The sequence below is a fragment of the Nematolebias whitei genome, chromosome 9 (genome assembly GCF_014905685.2).
Source record: "Nematolebias whitei isolate Nwh7 chromosome 9, NemWhi1, whole genome shotgun sequence".
In the NCBI taxonomy this organism is placed as follows: Eukaryota; Metazoa; Chordata; class Actinopteri; order Cyprinodontiformes; family Rivulidae; genus Nematolebias; species Nematolebias whitei.
The window spans coordinates 12046127-12067309 of NC_056506.1; the positions used below are offsets into that span (position 1 = coordinate 12046127).

General features: G+C 43.6%; 1 protein-coding gene across 1 annotated transcript in view; it reads right to left on the minus strand.

The window, feature by feature from the left end:
- exoc3 (exocyst complex component 3) overlaps positions 1-21183 on the minus strand; it is a 202252-nt gene that overhangs the window by 54626 nt on the left and 126443 nt on the right. Inside the window, exons 13-16 of the mRNA XM_037681994.1 lie at positions 19822-19963; positions 16829-16951; positions 12788-12949; positions 7391-7512 (exon numbers count right to left, since the gene is read on the minus strand). Coding sequence (XP_037537922.1) covers positions 7391-7512; positions 12788-12949; positions 16829-16951; positions 19822-19963 — 549 coding nt within the window. The remainder of the gene's footprint in view (positions 1-7390; positions 7513-12787; positions 12950-16828; positions 16952-19821; positions 19964-21183) is intronic.

Here is a 21183-nt window from a genome sequence, read left to right on the forward strand (position 1 = left end):
TACCAACTCGCACTCGTGGGATGAAACAGCCTCCACACATAGGAGCCGGTGTCCTTAATAAGGGTTTTTAAAACTCACCGCTGCTCTAAGACATGACGAATCGCTCACACGATCCTCACTCAAGCGGTGTCAACTCGCACTCGTGGGATAAAACAGCCTCCATCCAACGGCGCTGCGTTGATGTTGGCACACACACACAGCTGCCCGGCGCTAACCGGCTCACATCGGTATAAATGTGGTCCGCAGGCTGGTTCGGGTGGAGGTCCTTCACTCTCACAAGAAGCGACACCCGTCTCAACGAATCAAACGCGGGCAGCCGTCACCCACCGCGTCTCAGCGTTCGGCAGCATAAGCGTGAAGCAGCTGAACGAACCCGGTGATGAGTCCCGCCTCCCTCCAGCGCGCGCCCCTCCAGCGAGAGCGGCGCGCGTCCCTCCAGAGAAAAACGTGTGCTCCCGCGGGGCTAGCAGCCTTCACTCCAACAGCACGGCGTAAATGAAGTCACGCCCTCCGCCTCTCAACGTTCGCACAGCGACGTCAAACGCGCAGCCCCACCGCGTCATCAGCTGTCACACGCTTCGCCTTCAGCACAAGCCTCGCCTTGGATCACACAGAAAACATTCCCGCGACGCATGACGGCGGTTGAGGGGCGGACTGCTGACAGCCGTACAAAACGTGACACATCACTTAAATGCACGTTCACCCTACGAACGTTACGTAGAGTGGCTAAAACATGCTCGCCGTTTTTCAGATGGATGGACAGGGTTTTATGCAAATGGTTACAAGTTACAGTTTGCAACCCGAACCCCTCCATTCAGAGGAGTTATAAAAACGGTCCTGTCATCATCAGACTAAATCTCATCCCTAAATGCAGAAGTCCAAGTGTTTCTGATAAAAGTAATCTCCAGAGTCCCCCAACGGAGAGAAAACACAGGGTTTTTACTCACGGATCGGAGGGATGAGACCGTTTTTTTGGACCTGTTGTACAACATCCAGAGAACGCATACCGATCATCCTAAAACACAGAGATGAGAGTTTTTGTTTTACCTGGATGATCTGCTGCTCCTGTCACTCCAGACAGGAGGCGCTGATGCAGGATCAGGTGTTGACATCACACCTGTTAAATCTGGGCTTCGCCATAAATTGGAAGGAAGCTCGATTTTCCCGACCCAGACATTTGTTTATCTGGGAGTGGAATTAAATTCAACCACCATGAAAGCTCGTTTATCACAAACGAGATTCGACACTTTTAAAAAGCCAACTCCGCCACGTAAGACCTGGCAAGTGATAACAGCTCACACAGTGGTTCCGCTGGTTTGTTACACATGAGACGCCTCCAGAGGTGGTTTGCACGTCTGCATGTGGATCCAGTAAAACAAAACGACGGATGATCATTGTCCCTTCCTCTGTGAGAGCAGACCTCCGACTCTGGGGAAACACCCTGGTTCTGTCAGAGGGAGTCCCCCTCAGCAGACCCACGTCACACGTGTCAGTCTTCACGGACGCGTTGCTGTCAGGCTGGGGGGGGGGGACATGCGTATCTCAAGCAGTAGGGGCGCTGTGGCCCCACCACACATCAGCCCACATCAATGTTTTGGAGTGTCGCACAGTACTGAATATGATTCAACACTTTGCTCCCGTGCTACAGAATCAACACGTGTCGATTCACACAGACAACATGGTGACTGCTGCGTACATAACCACCAAGGGGTGTGCGTTCAGCCCAGATGTTACACATTGCGCGAAAGCTACTGTGTTGGGCTCATCAAACCTGCTCTCCATTAGAGCGGTTTACATATCCGGTTTCTGAACAGAGGGGCAGATGTGATGTCCAGGGGCGGCCCACGTCACGCGAACTGGACCCTCCATCCAGATCTGATGTTTTGAGACGTGGCAGAAGTTGGCAAAGCAGCTGTGGACCTGTTTGCGACGCGAGAGAACTCTCAGTGTCAACTATGGTTTTCCCTGAGCCCGCGAGACGATCCATCGCTGGGGGTGGATGCATTTGCTCACAGCCCGTGGCCCAAAACGCTTTTGTACGCGTTTTCTCCCACCTCCTATGTTTTTACGGATCCTGAACCGAGTTCAGGAGGAGGGATTGACAGCTCTCCTGGTGGCTCCCGAGTGCGTGAACGCACCATGGTTCCAAGTCCTGCAACGTCTGTTGTCGGGTCGCCCGTGGAAACTGCCGTGGAGGGAGGATGCTCTCCTTCAAGCAGGAGGAGCGATCAAGAGTTACCCAGAAATAGGTCAGCACCTGTGGGTCTGACCGCTGGGCGGTCCCACTTAGAGAGGATGGGTCTCCCTCAGGAGATAGTGTGCACAATTCAAGATTCACGTGCTGCATCTGCCACAGCTCTGTACACATCAAAGGAGACGGCTTTTCAGCGCTGGTGTACAGAGAAAGGTTTAGAGGCCACCTCATGTCCATTAGGCGGCGTGTTGTCTTTCTACAACAGCTGATGGATAGGAAGTTGGCATTCAGTACGTTTTAACGTACGTTGCTGTCATCTCTTCCTGCCACGAAGGGTTCGGAGACAGAACAGCTTTTAATCACCCGCTGATGAAGCGTTTTTTTCTAAAAGGTGTTCAAAGACGCAGGCCTGCTTCATGCCCACTTGCTCCACAGTGGGATTTAACGCTGGTCCTGCGAGCCCTGATCAAAGCTCCAATTCAGCCTCTGGATCAGGTTTTCACTTAAATTCTTGTCTCTTAAAACAGCCCTGCTGCTGGCTTTAACACCCGCTAAGAGGGTAAGTAATTTATCTGCCCTCTCTGTTGCTTCGTCATGCCTTAGAATTTAGGCTGACGGGCAGCTCAGCTGATTTAAGACCAAACCCAGCTTTTATGCCTAAAACATCACGAGCTCTTTTAAATCAAGAGTGATATCGTTGGAGGGGTTTTTCTCTCCCCCCCACAGATCAGAAGAAGAAGCATCTTTTCATCTTCTCTGTCCGGTGCGGGCGTTGACGTGTTACACAGCGCTCACAGCTGCAATGCGTCAAATTCAACAATTGTTTGTGCATTATAGAGATGCATCTGCAGGTCGCCCGTTATCCACCCAGCGCTTGTCACACTGGCTGTGTGAGGCCTTTTCTGAAGCCTACAGAGCATCAGATTTAGAGCCTCCTGTCAACCTCAAAGCACACTCCACCAGGGGTATCGCATCTTCGACTGCTCTGCATAATGGTATGTCAATGCAGGACATTTGCACTGCGGCTGCATGGTCAACACCCTGCTCATTTATTCGCTTTTACCTACGTGATGTGATGGCTCGTTCCATGACACATTCTGTCCTTAGTGCTCTAACAGAATGAATATTGTTGTTCTCATGGAACTCTGTTTAAGCTCACTTCTGTCTGCATGCATTACAGTGTGAGATGTTGTTATCAGTCACAAGTTGTGTCTGTGATTTTGGTTCTATTGTCACTAATCAGTTCATGACTATTGTTACCAATCAGTTCATTTGATCAATAATCAATTCATTGATATTAATCTGTTTATACTGTTCAGCCATGAACCAGTTGGTTCATGCCCCCCCCCCCCTCTTTTCAACATCTTCTTTCCATTGAAAGTTTTCCGGGGCGTTCATGCTTTGTCAGAACGCATAGTTACACAACATGCGTCTGTGCATGGCACATAATTACGCGATGCGTAGTTATGCACACGGGGAGCTGAGTGACAAGACGTTTTTTGGGCAAGCTTCCGTCTCATACGGTGTTCGAATGGACCCAGTGAGGCGAGGACCACATCCGCTTCGCCCTTAACCCATCAGCGACAGCCTTAAAGGGCGAAGCCTATATGACATAGAACGTTGGTTACGTACTGTAACCCCAGATTCTATGAATATAGGCGTAGCCCTTTAAGCGTTGGGCCTCACTGGCTCCTAAATGGCTGAAGAAAAAGCTATTTTGGGAGCCGATTTCCCGCTCTTAACATAATTTATACGGACCGGGTGGGGCACACACAGCAGGTGGGCGTGGACTAAATTTTTTCAGTGCTTATGCTGCGCATAACGGGATAAACCCATCAGCGACAGCCTTAAAGGGCTACGCCTATATTCATAGAATCTGGGGTTACAGTACGTAACCAACGTTTTGTGTCCACACTTCACGCATCTTCAGTCTCTGCAAGTGTCACTAGAAACATCCTGATGCATGTCACTAGAAACGTATTATGAAACGGAGGCCAGAACCAGGGAGCAGTCCAGCTGTTCTGTGTGGGTACAGCTTCGACAACCAAGGCTTATTGTTGAGCCCCCTCCTGTTTACTCTGCTCATGTATGATTGTGCAGCTACCCATCCAGGCTGTCACATTGTAAAGTTTGCAGATGATACAGCGGTGGTGGGATGCATCACAAACAATGATGAGTCCAGCTACAGGCAAGAGGTGGAACACCTGGAGAGCTGGTGCAAAGAAAATAACCTTCACATCAATGTGAAGAAGACAAAGGAGATGATTGTGGACTTCAGAAGGAACAAAAACATCTACACCCCCCTGAACATAAGAGGATCTGCGGTGGAAGTGGTCTCCAGCTACAAGTACTTGGGTGTACACACGAATGACAACCTCAGCTGGAGCAACAACACCACCAGCCTGATCAAGTAAGCTCATCAGAGACTCTTCTTCCTCAGACGGCTGAGACGAGCTGGTCTGTGAAGCTCAGTCCTCACCTCCTTCTACAGGTGTGCAGTGGAGAGCATCCTGTGCTCCAGCATCAACGTGTGGCATGGAGGCTGCACAGCTGCAGAAAGAAACGCTTTGCAGAGAGTGGTGAAGGCTGTACAGAAGTCTGTTGGAGTCAGTCTTCCCACCATCACAGACATCTACACCTCCAGATGCAGGAAGAGGGCTACCTGCATCATGAAGGACCTCACTCACCAAGCACACACACTTTTTGCCACACTCCCCTCAGGAAGGAGGTTGAGAAGCATTAAGTGTAGAACCACTAGACTGAGGAACAGCTTCTACCCTGAGGCTGTTAGACTCATGAATCTCTAACCAGAATAATCACTGTGAAAATCACATCATGTTGCTGCTGATCTGTTTCAATGTTGATGTGTTCATGCGTGCACATCCGCTCACACAGACTCATGTTAATGTTTGTGCTGATGTTCAACGTTTTAAGTTATGAGTGCTTAGTGTATATTTAGTTGATGTTTTTCTTAGTTCATATCTTAGATGTTATTACTGTTTTTCTTTTACATTTTATTGTTGGATGTAACTGGGACCCTGTGTACATATTTTCACTTCACCACATGTACCACATGAGGTGCGAATGACATTAAAGAAACTGACTCTGACTCTCTCTGACTTATTGTGAGCTGTTTCCGTGTTGCAGAAGAAGTGAGGAGGAGGAGTCTGCTGACATGTTTTACTTCAACACCTTCATCCATGTGTTTATATCGGTGCAGTAAGAATCATAAAATGTACAAATCACACCTTTTGTTGCTTCATATTTTTAATCTTCAGTCTCAAGCTATGAATCACTGTAAATACTGTAAATAGTTGTTACTCATGAAAAAATACATAAATGTGCCAATTTCTTTAAAATGAAATAGCATAATTTGGGAAAAATATCTATAATCCACTATCAATTTATAGTGTACAGTTAAAAAATGTTAAATAGTGAAGTTTTTTTTTTTTTTTTTACTAGATATTGTAAATTACACTTGTTTTTCTTTCAATACAACTGAATCAATCCACAAGTTAAATAAAAAAACAGTACAGTATGCTGCTCAAGTGTGTTTAATTGAAGAATGTTTAAAATAATGCAAAACCTTTAAATAACTAATTACATAACACTAGAACAATATGTAACAAGCTTGGATATGGATGTTGTTTTTATTTTATAAACACTGCAACACGACCTTAGGACTTTCATCCAAGAACATAATTTATACACAGGCACTTGGGTTTGTCTACAAGTAAGCAGGAGACTGTGTTCCAAGATACAATATAAATTTTATTTACACTAAGTTAAAAACCTATTCTAATGGAAGCAATAATGACTCTTAAAATAAATATTCAGCCAAGACTGAGGCTTTCCAGTGTTCAGTCAACTAAAAGACAAAAGGCTGGTTCAAGGTAACGAGCAGAAATTCACCCACAAGCTGTGATGCACGAGACACGAGTGGAACGGAACCAACATGAGACTGGACTGCTGCCTTCAACCTGGAATATAAATATGAAATTAAGTAAATAAAAATAAATACAGTATGAATAATATTTAAGAATTACACAAACAAACAAACAAACATGGGTCTCACATTCACAAATAAAAATAGCTGAAAATGGCCCCAGCCTTTAGTTCAGCCAACCAATCTTCTCTCAAGTAAGACACTGCCTAATTATGGTGACTCAAGCAGGAGTGAGAGTCCACCAACACAAGATCGTTTCAATTATTGAGCTTATTGACATTATTGTTATTATTATTATTATTGACAATATTTCTGTGAAGATCTATACATTGTGAGTCAGTGCATGTAACTTGATCTCTCCATGACTTACATGGCAAGTTTATAATGTACCATCTTAAATTGATATTTACCTGTGGGTGGATGTGCCACCAGGTGAAGTGAGTTTTACGTGGACTCCAGTAGCAGCTTCAGCCTGGCTAGCTTTCTGTGAGATGACAAGTTGCTGTTTCTGAGCTCTCTAAAAGCAGACTCCTGCTTAGCTGGTGCGGTGAAATTATTCCAGGTAAAGAGAGAAGGAACAGCTCAACTTTTAAAGCAGCTGGTGGTGGATCCACGGACAAAATCCTCCTGAGTGAAATGCCGACTACATACAAGTGCTCCGCTTTATGCAGAATTCAGGACCATCATCTCTTCTGATCGCTTGGATCCACTGCTTCCTTTGGTCTGGGTACGTCGTGAAAAGCATGGTAGGACAGATATGGTTGTTTTCTTGCCCCACAAGAACAACCAGGAACTGAACAAAAGCAACTGCGCAGAGACTGAGCCATTTTCCTCACTGTCTAATGCTAACGCTATAGCCAACGGAAGTTGTTTAACACCACATCCACTTTAAAATGCGGAAGCGTGAAAAAGGTCTATAGAAAGCTCCCGGGGAGCAACTGAGGAAGAGGTGTCCGGCTTAGAGACACCACGCGATGTACAATGACTGGGAATCAAGCCCAGGACCTTCTTGTTTGTTTAAGTTATTTATTTGTTTATTTTTTACACACTTTTGTGTCCTGAATGTGTAAAAAAAACATAACCACAGTAATTTACAACAATGATTACCCCTCAAGGGTACTTGGGACTATAATGGGTGTTGGACTTTACAATTGAGAGGTCAGTGTTGGCGATGCAAAAGGAGCATCCTCCACACTGCTCTGATGAACTGAATGCACGGACAAACAGGAAATGGAACAGCTCGTACTCACCTAATATCAGGATACTTGGAAACCAAAGTGGAGACCTCCAGGAACAACAGGGTGGGATCAGTCAGCTTGAATACTTCAGCGATTGCAGCAATGGCACCACAAAGTCGGTCTGTGCCTTCACCCTGAACGAAAGATTCAACTTCTATCACCAACACACGAACAGTAACAGCATTTTATCAGACCAGTTCATGATATTCAGGGTTTTGATCTTTGAACCACATTATCTTGTTTTGCCTTTGACACAGTGATGCCTGTGAGGTGTCTAAAAATAGTCAGAGGTAACACAAAAGTTGTAGAGGCAATTATAAGGAAACTGCATTTATCTGATGTTCATCTAATGATGTGAAGGTCTGCAGTCATTACAGCTTATAAAATATAAAAGTCTATGTTGGTTTTGTAACAGTCAATGTCACTCATCAGAGCCTCTTCTGGCTTAATTAAAAGCCTTCATTGTCAGAGATGCTAAAGTTTCACTTAAAAATGGCATTATGTATACCGAGTCTTGGAGAGCCTCTGTGACACAATCATCAACAAAAAAATCAAGAGGCCCTAAGCTTTTGCATCTCCTATTTGTATTATTATACATTGATGACTGCATTACTTTTTACCTAGCACAGAGCAAAACGGTTTTGCCAAGAGGGGGTCTTGCTTTAGCGATGTATGAATCCTTGACATTTGCATAAAACAAGTCCAGCGTTTTGCTTTCTCTGGTAGAGTAGCTGACAAACTGTTGGAATGTTGTAAGTGTTGTAAGTAGTGATGTAAGTTTTGCCCCAAGCGCCTCCGCCAGGCTTGGCTCCAGGGTGGGAACCGAGGGAAAAACTCAGATTGGTAGAACCCTCCACTCTGGAGATGGAGGTGAGATGGACGGGCGCCTTCAGCTTGCTGGGCCCAGCTGCAGCTTCGTTCCAGTATGATGTCACTGCTGGAAAGCGGGGCCAGATGGGGTCAGGGCAACGAGCCGGGGCGGAGCCAAACCTTCCCGCCATACCATCCGATCTGGGCGGAGGGAGGCGAGGGACGGAAAGTCCCTTTGTGTCAACAGCCTCCTGGATTATGTCGGGCAGCTCCGAGAGGAGGGCACAGACAGCTGGGAGCGGTGTGGTCACCGACATGGGAAAACCCGGGGTGGCTGAGTATCCGCTCAGCCCCCCTTCTTCCGTCACTCCAGGAGGAAGGGGGAAGCGGGGCTGCTGCCAGCATCGCCTTTTTCAGCGGAATCATCCATACCATACCATACCATACCAATTTATTTATAAAGCACTTTAAACAGTGACAAAGCACACCAAAGTGCTGTACAGGGACAAACAGAACAAGCACACAGCAACAGATTGCATAACAGGACACCAAAAAGTAGAAACCAACAAAAACATTAATGGATAACAACAACAACTGCAACATGACCAACACAGTGTGATGCACACAGACTCAGCACAGATCACACAGTGCTGAAAGCCAGGGAATAAAAGTGTGTTTTTAAGCGAGATTTAAAAACTGTGAGGGAGGGGGCCTGTCTAACGAGCAGAGGTAACTCATTCCAAAGTCTTGGGCCTGCTACAGAGAAGGCCCTGTCACCTCTGCACTTGAGACGGGTTCCTGGGACTGTTAGGAGCAACTGGTCTGCTGATCTGAGAGAACGTGGTGGGACATACGGCTGGAGCAGATCAGTAAGATAGGAGGGGGCAGAGCTGTTTAGTGATTTATAGACATACAAGAGTATTTTGAATTTGATTCGAAGGTGAACCAAAAACCAGTGTAGGGAGGCCAAAACAGGTGTAATGTGCTCTCTTTTGCTCGTGCTGGTCAAAAACCGGGCTGCTGCATTTTAGACCAGTTAGTCTAGCTATGGAGGTCTGACTGATACCAAAAAGGAGTGAGTTGCAATAGTCGAGCCTGGATGTAATGAATGCATGAATTACTGTCTCCAGGTTATTTTTGGACAATATGGGCTTCAGCTTAGACAGTCGCCTCAGCTGGAAAAAGCAGGATTTAACAATCATATTTACATGATTGTTGAGTTTCGGAGAAGGGTCAAGTATCACTCCTAGATTAGTGACTCTTTGTTTCACTAACGGTGACAGAACGGATAGGTCGATGCAGTGGTTGGTGATTGTGTCATTGGGAGGAAACAGCATAACTTCAGATTTCTTCTCGTTGAAACTCAAGAAATTTAAAGCCATCCAATCTCTGATGTCAGCCAGGCAGTCCAGTAACGGTTGAATAGAGCGAGTACCGTTGAGTCTGAGGGGGAAGTAGATTTGGCAGTCGTCGGCGTAGAAATGAAAAAGTATGTTATGTTTCCTGAAAATAGCACCTAGTGGCAGCAGGTATAAAGAAAATAAAAGAGGACCAAGGATGGACCCTTGCGGTACTCCCCATTTAAGCGCTGCCGAGGCTGAACTAAAATCTTTGATGGAGACACAAAAGGACCTGTCAGCGAGGTAAGATCTAAACCATTCGAGGGCTGACCCAGTGATGCCCACCCACTGCTCTAACCTCGCAATGAGGTCGATTGTATCAAAGGCAGATGTGAGGTCCAGTAAGAGAAGGAGCACAGAATCACCAGCGTCTGTGAATAGGAGAATGTCGTTAAAAACCTTGAGTAGAGCAGTTTCAGTGCTGTGGAGAGGTTTAAAGCCAGACTGGAATAGCTCTAAGACAGCATTATCCTCTAGAAAGCATTTCAGCTGGGACTCCACTATTTTTTCCAGTAGTTTAGCGACAAATGGGAGTCTGGAGACAGGCCGGAAGTTGGGCATGACTGAGGGGTCAAGGCTAGGCTTTTTCAGGTTGGAGGTTGGACAGCAGCATGTTTAAAAGTTATTGGCACCACACCTGAGGCTAAGCTGCTGTTCACAATGCCAAGAACAGGAGGGCCCAGAACAGGAAGAAGCTCCTTAAGGAGTCGAGGGGGGACAACGTCAAAAGGGGAGCCAGATGGCTTCATGCCGCACATGACCTGCTCCAGGGAAGACAGAGAGATGGGCTCGAAGTGGTCAAGAACAGCAACACAATGAGATGGGATGGACGGATCATGAGCAGGTGGAGAAATGAGTGCCCGGGTGTTTGCAACTTTTTCAGAAAAGAAATGGAGGAAGTTTTCACACAGCTCAGTTGAGGCTTCTAGAGGTGAAGGTTCACTGAGGTGTAGAACTGAGTTCAGGGTGGAAAAAAGGGCTCGGGGGTTGTGGGAGTTTGAGGCAATTATCGCAGAAAAGAACTTCAAATTGGCGGCTTTAACTGCCTTCTGATAATGAAGCCAACTCTCCTTTAGGATTTGAAAAGAAATCTGCAGCCTGTCTTTACTCCACCTGCATTCTGCTCTCCTACACTGCTGTCTAACGGCTTGAGTGATGTCATTAAGCCATGGTTCTGATAAAAGTTTTGTTTTCCTGGTTTTAATGGGAGCAACACGGTCCAGAATATTTAAGCAAACAGAGTTAAGCTGAGAGGTTAGCTCCTCGGTGGAGAGAGACACTGAGAGCTGATCGATCCTCTCAGAGCTAAAAGCTTCAGTAAAACGTGCAGCAGTGAAACGGTTAAAGGCGCGTGAAGTACGTGCAGAATCACATGACTTAGCAGTAGGACAAGGCGGGATGATATCAAACAAGACAGGCATGTGGTCTGAGAGAACGTTGTCACCGATTACCAAATTACAAACAGAGACATCACATCTTAAAATGAGATCCAGAGTGTGACCGTGTTGTTGGGTGGGACCATTTACATGTTGAGTTAAATTAAATGAGTCCAACAAATCAAGGAAGTCCTTCACTAATGGCTTCTCCTGACAACAGAAGTGAATATTAACGTCACCAACGATAATAAAGTGATCATATCTTGGTGTGATGCAAGCCAGAAAATCAGAGAATTCACTTATGAAGTCCTTGGAACGAGGGGGGCGATAAACAATCGCGCACAGAACGGGAGGAGAATGCCCGAGTTCAAAAGCACTCAGCTCAAAACTGGAGCAGGGCATGAGGGTGGACAACTGTTTACAGGAAAAGTTTGATTTAAATACAGTTAATATTCCACCACCCTGCCGACCTGATGGCCGCGGGGCATTAAAACACAGACAGTCAAGAGGTAAAAGTTCCACCAAGGCAATGAATCACCCAAAGGCAACCAGGATTCCGTGAGAAAGAGAAAATCTAGTCCCTCGTCTTTAAAAAAGTCATTTAGGATAAAAGTCTTGTTGGCAACAGACCTTGTGTTGATGAGGCACGTCCTGATCTGGTCCGACACAGAACCAGCCATGGTGGGGGTGGTGCGCGCCAACGGTTGCAGATTTTTAAAAACAGCGCCTCCAGGACGGTCCAAGCGCTGGGCCGGTAGACAACACCCATATTTTCCCTGGTCCGGGCACGTAGGAAGCTGGCTGTGGAAACGTTGACCACGCAGAGCTTTGAGTTTTACCAGCCGGCCGGCATGTTTTCCCCGGCGTCTGGAACGATATCTCCGAGAAGGCAGGCTTGGGGCCCAGTGTAAACAAGCAGGCACAGAAGGGGTGGAAGAGGGGGGGGGGTGGTGTCCCGAGTCACGATCAAAATCGTCCGAATCAGCGACAGCAGATACAGACAATCGAAGATCGAGGATCTGTTGTCGGTCATACACAAGCAGCGAGTTGATATCCCAGACAAAAAACGAAAAAAGCAGAAATAATCCAAACAGTATCATCAGAGGTAGATTACTGGCCATGTACAAGGGCGCCATCTTACCGGACACTTCCGGTAAGATGGCGATCCATCCGATTCACCGCGCGGAAAAACATTAAAAAAGGCAATAGCGTCTTCCAGCGAGTAGCGGCCTGCCACGGAAAAAACACTCCTCGGCACTTACCTTGAACAAGGCTGTTTGTCTCTGCTTCTCCTCGGGAGGGAGGAGCTCACAGGGACGGTAGGAGGTGGCGAGGTCGGCATGGTGGGGACCAGGCATCCTTCGCAGATGTTGCTGGACATCTTTTCTTCTTCATTCTTCTGACAGTGCTAGCTAGCTGGCTGAAGAAAAAATGGGAGCCGATTGCCTGGTCTCACCGTAATTTATATGGACCGGGGATGGGGCCCACACAGCCGGTGGGCACGGACTAAAGTTTTCAGTGCTGCGCGCGAAGGGATAAACCTACTAGTGATAGCCTTTAAGGACGAAGCCTATATGAAATAGAACATGGTAAAATACTCAAAACAAGAACGTAAAGCATAAAAAGCATACTTAATATGTTTATAAATAAGTATATGTATTGTATTTTTTATAATAGGTAGATCACTTGGACTTGGTCATGTAGTGAGTGAGTGAGTGAAAATCCCAAACACAGTCTTGTCACTTCTAGCCTGCATTGCTCATGTTTGTGCTGAACATGAATAATGGTACAATGAATACAAAGGATGCAGCTTTAAGACTCACCGCTGCCAGTTTCTTGAAGAGGAACTTGAACTGTTCAGCTTCCTTGATCATCCTCTCAGCTCCATCTTTCCTCTCTTCAGCATTTTTAAAAGCAATTCTCTTCTGCATAACTGCTTTAATGTACTCAATCACCACCCTGCGCAAAGCATCATTCGTCATTTCCTGCACAAAGCACAGTAACAGGTCAGAGAGCTATCACACCTTGGAAACATGAGAAGGAGTCACTTCCAAGGTCACATCTTATACACACAAACTTTGTTTTTTTTACCCTTCTGTTAAAGAAAAACACCAAAATGTATCTGAAATAACTTGAAGTGGACAAAAGTAATAAAAAGTAAAAACAAATACTAATAATGAGAAAGAAAAGAAAAAGAAACTGGCCTTGATGTTAAAAAAAAAAAGATGATACCACTAGAAAAAATTGATAATTTGACCATAGGGACGTATTAAAATAAGGTGTGTCCTATAATCTGCATCACAGGTGTCTTCATTCTGGTACTGTAAAGCGCCTTGGGGCCCCTCATAGGGGGCTGGAAGGCGCTATAGAAGTAAGCTCCATTTACCATTTATTTACCATTCTGTAATCAGCCTGTCTGCCTATTTAAAGAGCAACAAGAGGTATGGCAGTGTCCCCCGCCGCTGAGGGACTTGAATAGTGAATGTTTGTAGTTTTCGAGATGTGTTTTTCTGGACTACAACAGAATGGGGAATACAAGAAAACCTAAATGTTTTTGGTACAAAATAATCAAGTGGGTAGGAGTTACACTGTGTATAAGAAGAGAGATAGTTTGTCAGAGGTGGTATAGAATGACAGATCCTGATGAATAAAGGGAGCGATTTTATCCACCACCCAGTACAATGGTGCTGCCAGGGGTTGCCAAGTGTATAAAACAACAGAAACAGAACACTAAGAGCCTTCACCAAGAACTTAATGGGAATGTGGAAGACAACAATAAAAGCTAATGCAAAGCCATCCTGATGCATACATGCATCATGCATGCATGATGATGCAAAGCCAGTTGCACAAGTCTGCATCAAATGTGACATATACCAAGGTGATATGCCAATGTCCCCACTCCTGTTCAGCATAGGCCCAAACCCCCTCAGCCAGATCAATGCAAAGAGTGGCTATGGATGCCGGTTCCAAAATGGAACAATCAGTCACTTCTAGATGGATGATATCAAGCTGTATGCCAAAAATGAGTGAGACATCGACTCACGTTCCACCTCACCAGGATATACAGCAAGGACATTGAAATGTCATTCAGGCTGGATAAATGCAGTCGAATGGTATGCAAGAGAGGCAAGGTGTCCAAAATTCAATGTCTGAACTACCTACCAATGTAGCATCTGTCAGGTGCTTGCAAGAATCCACTCTCATGTGATGTTACTCTTTATAACTCACCGGTAAGTTCTTCCTTTTTCAAAAGAAGTGGCTGATATCAACAAATCCTACTAGTGGCTAGAGAGGGCTGGACTCTTTTTGTGTCATGGCAGCACAAAAACAGGCCCTCAGCACAAGATCAATAGAGGCTGGGGTTTATCATAACAAACAAGACCCAATGTGCAGGCTGTGCAAAAATGGCCCAGAGACAGTCCAACACATAATAGCAGGATGTAAGATCCAGGCAGGTAAAGTGGCTGGAATAATGTACAGGAACATCTGGAATAATGTACAGGAACATCTGGAATAATTGGGGGAGTGGTGGCGCAGAGGTTAGAGAAGGTGGGCCTGTGATCGGAAGATCGCCGGTTCAAGCCCCGGTACCGACAACATCAAAAATGTGGGTGGGGTAGGTGAAGCACCCACACCTGCCCCCACCCTCATTTGCCCTACTCTGGGCCAACTTACTCTGAGCAAGGCCCTTAACCCCCATCTGCTCCCTATTCGGGTCTCTCTTGAAAATGAGTTCTTGTGGCTCAATGAGACTACCTGTATATAAAAAAAAAATAAAAAAATGTGCAGGAACATTTGAGCTAAGTATGGCCTATAAGCCCCACAGTCAAAGTGGGAGACGCCACCAAGGGTGGTGGAGAATGGAAGGGCTAAGATACTGTGGGACTTCCAGATCCAGACCGACAAACAGGTGATGGCTAACCAACCAGATATTGTGGTGGTCGACAAGCATTACAAGAAGGCAATGGTGATAGATGTAGCAACTGTAACATCAGGAAGAAGGAACATGAGAAGCTTGTGAAATACCAGGGGCTGAAAGAGGACATAGAGAAGTTGTGGAGAGTCAGAGTGTCAGTAGTCCCAATGGTCACTGGAGCACTTGGTGCTGTGACCCCCAAACTGGATGAGTGGCTCCAACAAATCCCAGGAACAATCTGAGACATAGATCTCTGTCAAGAAGAGCTGAGTCCTAGGAACAGCTAAGATACTGAAGAGAACCCTTACACTTCCAGGCCTCAGGTAGAAGACCTGAATTTGAAGTGAAGAGGAACCACCCAAGTGGAAGAGTAGGGCAAGCTACAAGTTTTTTTTATATGCATGTATGGTAGTGGCCATCTTGGATTTTGACATGGCAATCCAGTTTTCAATACTGAACTTTATTACGCCTAGATTTAGTCACACACCAAGACAGAAGTTGGAACCTCATTTATTTTTCCAAGTTATCGAGCTCACAGCATGCACAGATGAACAGACAAAGGGTATTTCCAAGTCCCCATCCTCACTCCACAAAAAGGGACAAAAAGTACTTAGTGTACTGTTTTATACCATGGTGTGTACCACACAGCCTCAAACTAAGACTATCAAGGTGTTCTGTACACTGTGATAGGCCAGTTTTTACAAAATAATTTGGTTGAACCAAAATTCAAAAGCAATGAGTGATTTTCATTAGCTTGATTTTTTTTGTTGTTTTTTTACCCGTTATTACTTTGGAGTTATTTCAGTGACATGTTTTTTTCTTCATTTAATAAAAGGATAAAACCATATTTATTCCTGTTTTGATTTTAATTAATTTTTTTCATTTTATCAATGTGATGGAAATATTTTCTTTATTTGTAGATATTGTGCTTGCTTCATCCTACAGGGCTGAACTAAAGACAACTAGAGAGCACACTCCCTTTCCTACCCACACTTCCATCTGTGACATTGTGGAGGAGCAAAGATGCGACCAAAGAGGGCAACAGCTCACAGACGACAGCAACTATTTGATTAACAGCAAGCCCAATTGGATCTGTGTCACAAATTATTTGCAATATTTTGACAATAAATGAATAGAAATGATAATGTTCATTTCATTCAACAATCGTAAAACAGCTAGAAGGTAAATAAGGACATCCTGATGCATGGTCAATAATCGAGGCAGAAAAATCTAAAAAAGTTAAGTCTGGTCCTCTGGATATTCAAAAAACAAAACAAAGCAAAACAAAACAAAAAATAAAGTACAAACATTTCGTCTTTCATCCAAAAGACTTCTTCAGTCAATAAGGATAAGGTAATAAGGACAGTATATCATTTAGAATTATCTCAACTAGATCTGAAGTCAGTCAATAATACACACAACTCAGAAATTACCATACATATAAAGGGTATTGCATAACAGTATTGGAATAATGTAAATGTATAATTATTTACCTGTTATGTAGGTACCTGTACACTTAGAAAATGTTCACTGAATACCCAATTAGTTAACCCTCTTCTCAACAGGTCAGATTTGTGTAATGGAAACCTAAAAATAGTCAAATATATAAGATTGCACAGAGTATAAATGTTACATAAACTGGTACGTTTTCCTTTTTCTCTTCGTTTGGTACAACCATAGTACATACAGATTTGTGGCATTTTTATGTCCATTAGATACCTTATAATAATAATAATGTAATATTATAATATTAGATTAAAATTATCATTAATAATTTTTACAATTTTTACATAATCAGCCCTTAGTGCTGGCTATTTTGCCAATATCTACAACAAAGCTAAGTCCAGACGCTTGCCCTCTCTGGTTATGGCTCCCGTCCCTCCAGTGAGTCACGTCATGTGACCATGGCACCCTCTCTTGGTCTTATTTAACTCTAGGCCCATCTTACCTGATTGAAAGGTTTTTTGATTTTGTTGAAGTCATTGAAATAATCCTCCACCGTCACACAGATGGTGTCCACAGCATGTGAACCAATCAACCACTTCCTGGTTAATAGCTCATTCAGGTGGTTCTGGTCAAAATCAAAGGAGATAAACTTAATGAAGCCCACGTGAAACTGACTCTTTCAGAGATTTTGTTCCTGAGAATATACTGAAAAGAAATCCAAGAGGCACAAAGTCTGAAGACAGTTAATAACCTCATATTTACTGACCTTGTCTTTGCAAACACTGAACATTGTTAAATAAGTGCACATAATAAAAAAATATTCTAGACATTTTGAAGGGGAGTTCAGTAGAAAAGTTAGAAAAAACAAATCCTCCATGTGGGAAATAGCGCATTAAATGACCTCAGTTTGGAGAGATGGTTTAATTCTGGCCTATAAGCCAACTGTCTGATACTAGTCTAATAATCAGAAAAGATTGCTGCTCTCTTAAAACAAACAACTCCAATATCAAAGATTTCATAGGGGTTAATACCATTTTCTAAGCCTTTTCTTGTCATACATTGTTATTCAGGCACAAATATTATTATAATGTTGCAGGATGTGCTATAGCAACTGCTGCTGGAGCTGTTATTTGTGCTAGCTTCTAACCATAGAATCTTATGTAAATTAAAGGCCTATCACTACTTGAATGAATGCATTTTGCCCGCCTCATTTAATACCCGAGTTTTAATCTGAGATCTTGGCATACTCACAGTCATTTAGGTCAAACCTTGAAAGAAATGTTAAGTGCAACTTCATGTGTCACACTCAAGAGTATGTGTTGTGAATGACTCTCAGCCACTACTGCATAAATTTTAACTCAACATCTTTTATAATGACAAGAGTTATAGCTCTATTTTTGTGTTTGATAATGGTGATTAGCTATGATGGCCATCTTGATTGGATAAACTTCCCAAATTCTTGTGTTGCATGTCTGCAAAATGCTAAAAGTTTTAAGCATGGATCTTGTGCAATCAGTTAGCACTCTGAACTTATATTGGCAATCAGTCTCGGCTGCAACCACACCAAATTATAAGTAAATATCTATAAAAGTGACCGAGTTGCAGCCAATAATTTACGTTTTTTTTAAGGTCTGTTGGTTAATCACAAGATAATCAGTTTTAGATTTTTATCAGATAATTGATTTCTGAAAGTTTGAAAAAAGTTGTCCAGTGCTTTATGAAAGAGAAACACACAAAGAGGCAAAATATTGGTTGCCCTTTTTCCTTTGGTGGTGAGTGTTAATAAATACAGTGAAATGTGAAATGGACAAAATTAATTGTTATAAGATGATATTTATTTGAACTGCTATGAAATTGTGGATACTGAATTGTTTTAAGACAACATCAACCCACTTTGGAGTCATCCTCAACATAATTATTCATTATTTTCCACAGAACCCTTCTTCAAAATATTTCAACAACTGAAGCATTAAGAAGGTGGCATATTTTTTCTCTTTTGAAGAAAATATCAGAACATTTACACAAATATGTGCAAGGAGCCTGATGTCTAAATGTCATCAATAGCAATAGCAATAAAACCATAAATCAAAAAAATAAAGTCAAACATTTTTAAAAACACCTCATCTAAACTGGATCGTAGTGAGTTAGTTCCACAAATAAGCACGGGCATTAGGTTAAACAAAGCAAACAGTGAATATGGTTGTAAGTACTATTTTTTTTCTCTATGTGCTCTGGTGAAGACAGACATGTCCTCCTGTGCTCCGTCCCCCCACTTCCCTGCTTTGCTTTCTTTCGTCTTGTGTGAACCCTTAAAGAACCTCTTTTTTTTTTCCTGCATACCTCCCTAATTCGAAGGATTTTGATCAGATGGTCTCTCAACAAAATTGATAATCTTCTCCCAACAGGAATCAGGGTAAGGAGGACCCTTTTACCTTGATGGAAACAAATTGGATTCATGATGACAACTAGATTCTGCTGTTTGGGTTGGTGAAATCTGGATGGTCTTCAAATTTGTGTGGATGTGTCGAAGCTTGGCAGCACTCAGACTGAATTATGTAGAGCTGCGTCAGAGCTAGAGCAGGCTGTTAACAGGACTGTGAACTTTCTGGCAGCACCCATCAATGATTGGGAATAATCTTGGAGAAAGCTGTAAGCTTGACTTTCGGCGTAAGGAATCAATTCGGCTGTTTGGAGTCACCATCAGAGAAATGTACCAGCGAGACTTTAAAAGGCAGAAACGGCAATTCACGAGTTCTGCCTGACCCAAACTGTGGCCTTGATGGCAGACTTATCTCAATTCCTCCTGGCATGTTTAGGAAAAACAACGACGCTTTGTCTGTCTCCTCACCCCTCCCTTCCCCAAGGCCGTGGACATGTGACGGGACTTCAACCGAGCTGATGATAACAAATACCTCTTATCTGGACAATGGCTGAAGGGGGGGCTCTGGACTATGCTACGACCTTCCCTTAAAATTCAATGTCTTCACCGGCCTATATGTATATGTATCACATCTATTTATGGGCTATGCTGTGGTAGAACAAAGTCCATGCTCAATAATCCAGGTATACAATCCAACATTTTTCAGTCAGGTCATCTGGACAGCTTCTTTTTTTTTTTTGTGCTGAAACATTTCGCCTTCGGTCAGCGTGGCCGACTGAAGGCGAAACGTTTCAGCACAACAACAAAAAAAGAAACTGTCCAGATGACCTGACTGAAAAATGTTGGATATGCTGTGGTAGTTTTTTTTGATGGCTCAAATCTTGCCCTGTCTAGGTCATGGTATGAGAGATCTTTTTTTTATACCATCTTTCCTCATGTTTTCTTCCCTTTTCTCATCTAAGCAAAAATAATATTCTGAAGAAGAATAAGAGGGCTGCACTAATTAGCAGCAGCTTCGTGCACTATGTCCATCTTTCGGACGATTGTACATACATGTTCTCGTTGTATCTCGGTGCAATGACAATAAAGCTTATTCTGATTCTGAGTGTTCTTACTTCCAGGTCCAGGAAGACTTCATCTAAGAGGAACTGACAGCCGTCCTTGGCCACCTCGTTAAGCGTCCTTTCGATAACAGAGTCACTGTCACTGAGCTCTGACGACTGGGAGTACTTTCTTTTCAGACTGTTGATGGACTCTCTGATAAAAACACGACAAAACCACACCATTACAACTACATTACAAACAGTCCAAAAACATAAGAAACACAAGACGTAGAATTCCCTGAGGAATACATACAGGTGCTCATCATAAAATTAGAATATCATGAAAAAGTTTATTTATTTCAGTAATTCCATTCAAAATTTGAAAATTGTATATTATATTAATTCATTACACACAGACTGATATATTTTAAATGTTTATTTATTTTAAGGTTGATGTTTATAACTGACAAATAATGAAAACCCCAAATTCAGTATCTCAGAAAATTAGAATATTACTAAGACCAAAAAAAAAGGATTTTTTAGAAATGATGGCCAACTGAAATGTATGAACATGAAAATTATGAGCATGTACAGCACTCAATACTTAGTTGGGGCTCCTTTTGCCTGGATTACTGCAGCAATGCGGCGTGGCATGGAGTCAATCATTCTGTGGCACTGCTAAGGTGTTATGAGAGCCCAGATTGCTCTGATAGTGGCCTTCAGCTCTTCTGAATTATTGGGTCTGACTTATTGCATCTTCCTCTTCACAAAACCCCATAGATTTTTTATGGGGTTAAGGTCAGGAGAGTTTGCTGGCCAATTAAGAACAGGGATACCATGGTCCTTAAACCAGGTACTGGCAGCTTTGGCACTGTGTGCAGGTGCCAAGTACTGTTGGAAAACAATATCTGCATCTCCATGAAGTTGGTCAACAGCAGGAAGCATGATGTGCTCTAAAATTTCCTGGTAGACGGCTGCGCTGACCTTGAACTTCAGAAAACACAGTGGACCAACACCAGCAGATGACATGGCCCCCAAACCATCATTGACTGTGGAAATTTTATACTGGACCTCAAGCAACGTGGAATCTGTGCCTCTCCTTTCTTCCTTCATGAGCGGATGTGGCTGAGTGGGAAGGAGATTGATCCCCAAAATCTAGCAATGCATGGTCCCGGTCATCCTCTCCTTAATACAGTGCAGTTGTTCTGTCCCATGTGCAGAAAAACACCCACAAAACATGATGCTTCCACCCCCATGCTTCACAGTAGGGATAGTGTTTTTGGGATGGTACTTATCATTCTTCGTCCTCCAAACACAGAGAGTGGAATTAAGACCAAAAGGTTCTATTTTGGTCTCATCTGACCACATAACTTTCTCCCATGACTCCTCTGGATCATCCAAAAGGTCATGGTCAAACTAAAGACGGGCCTGGAC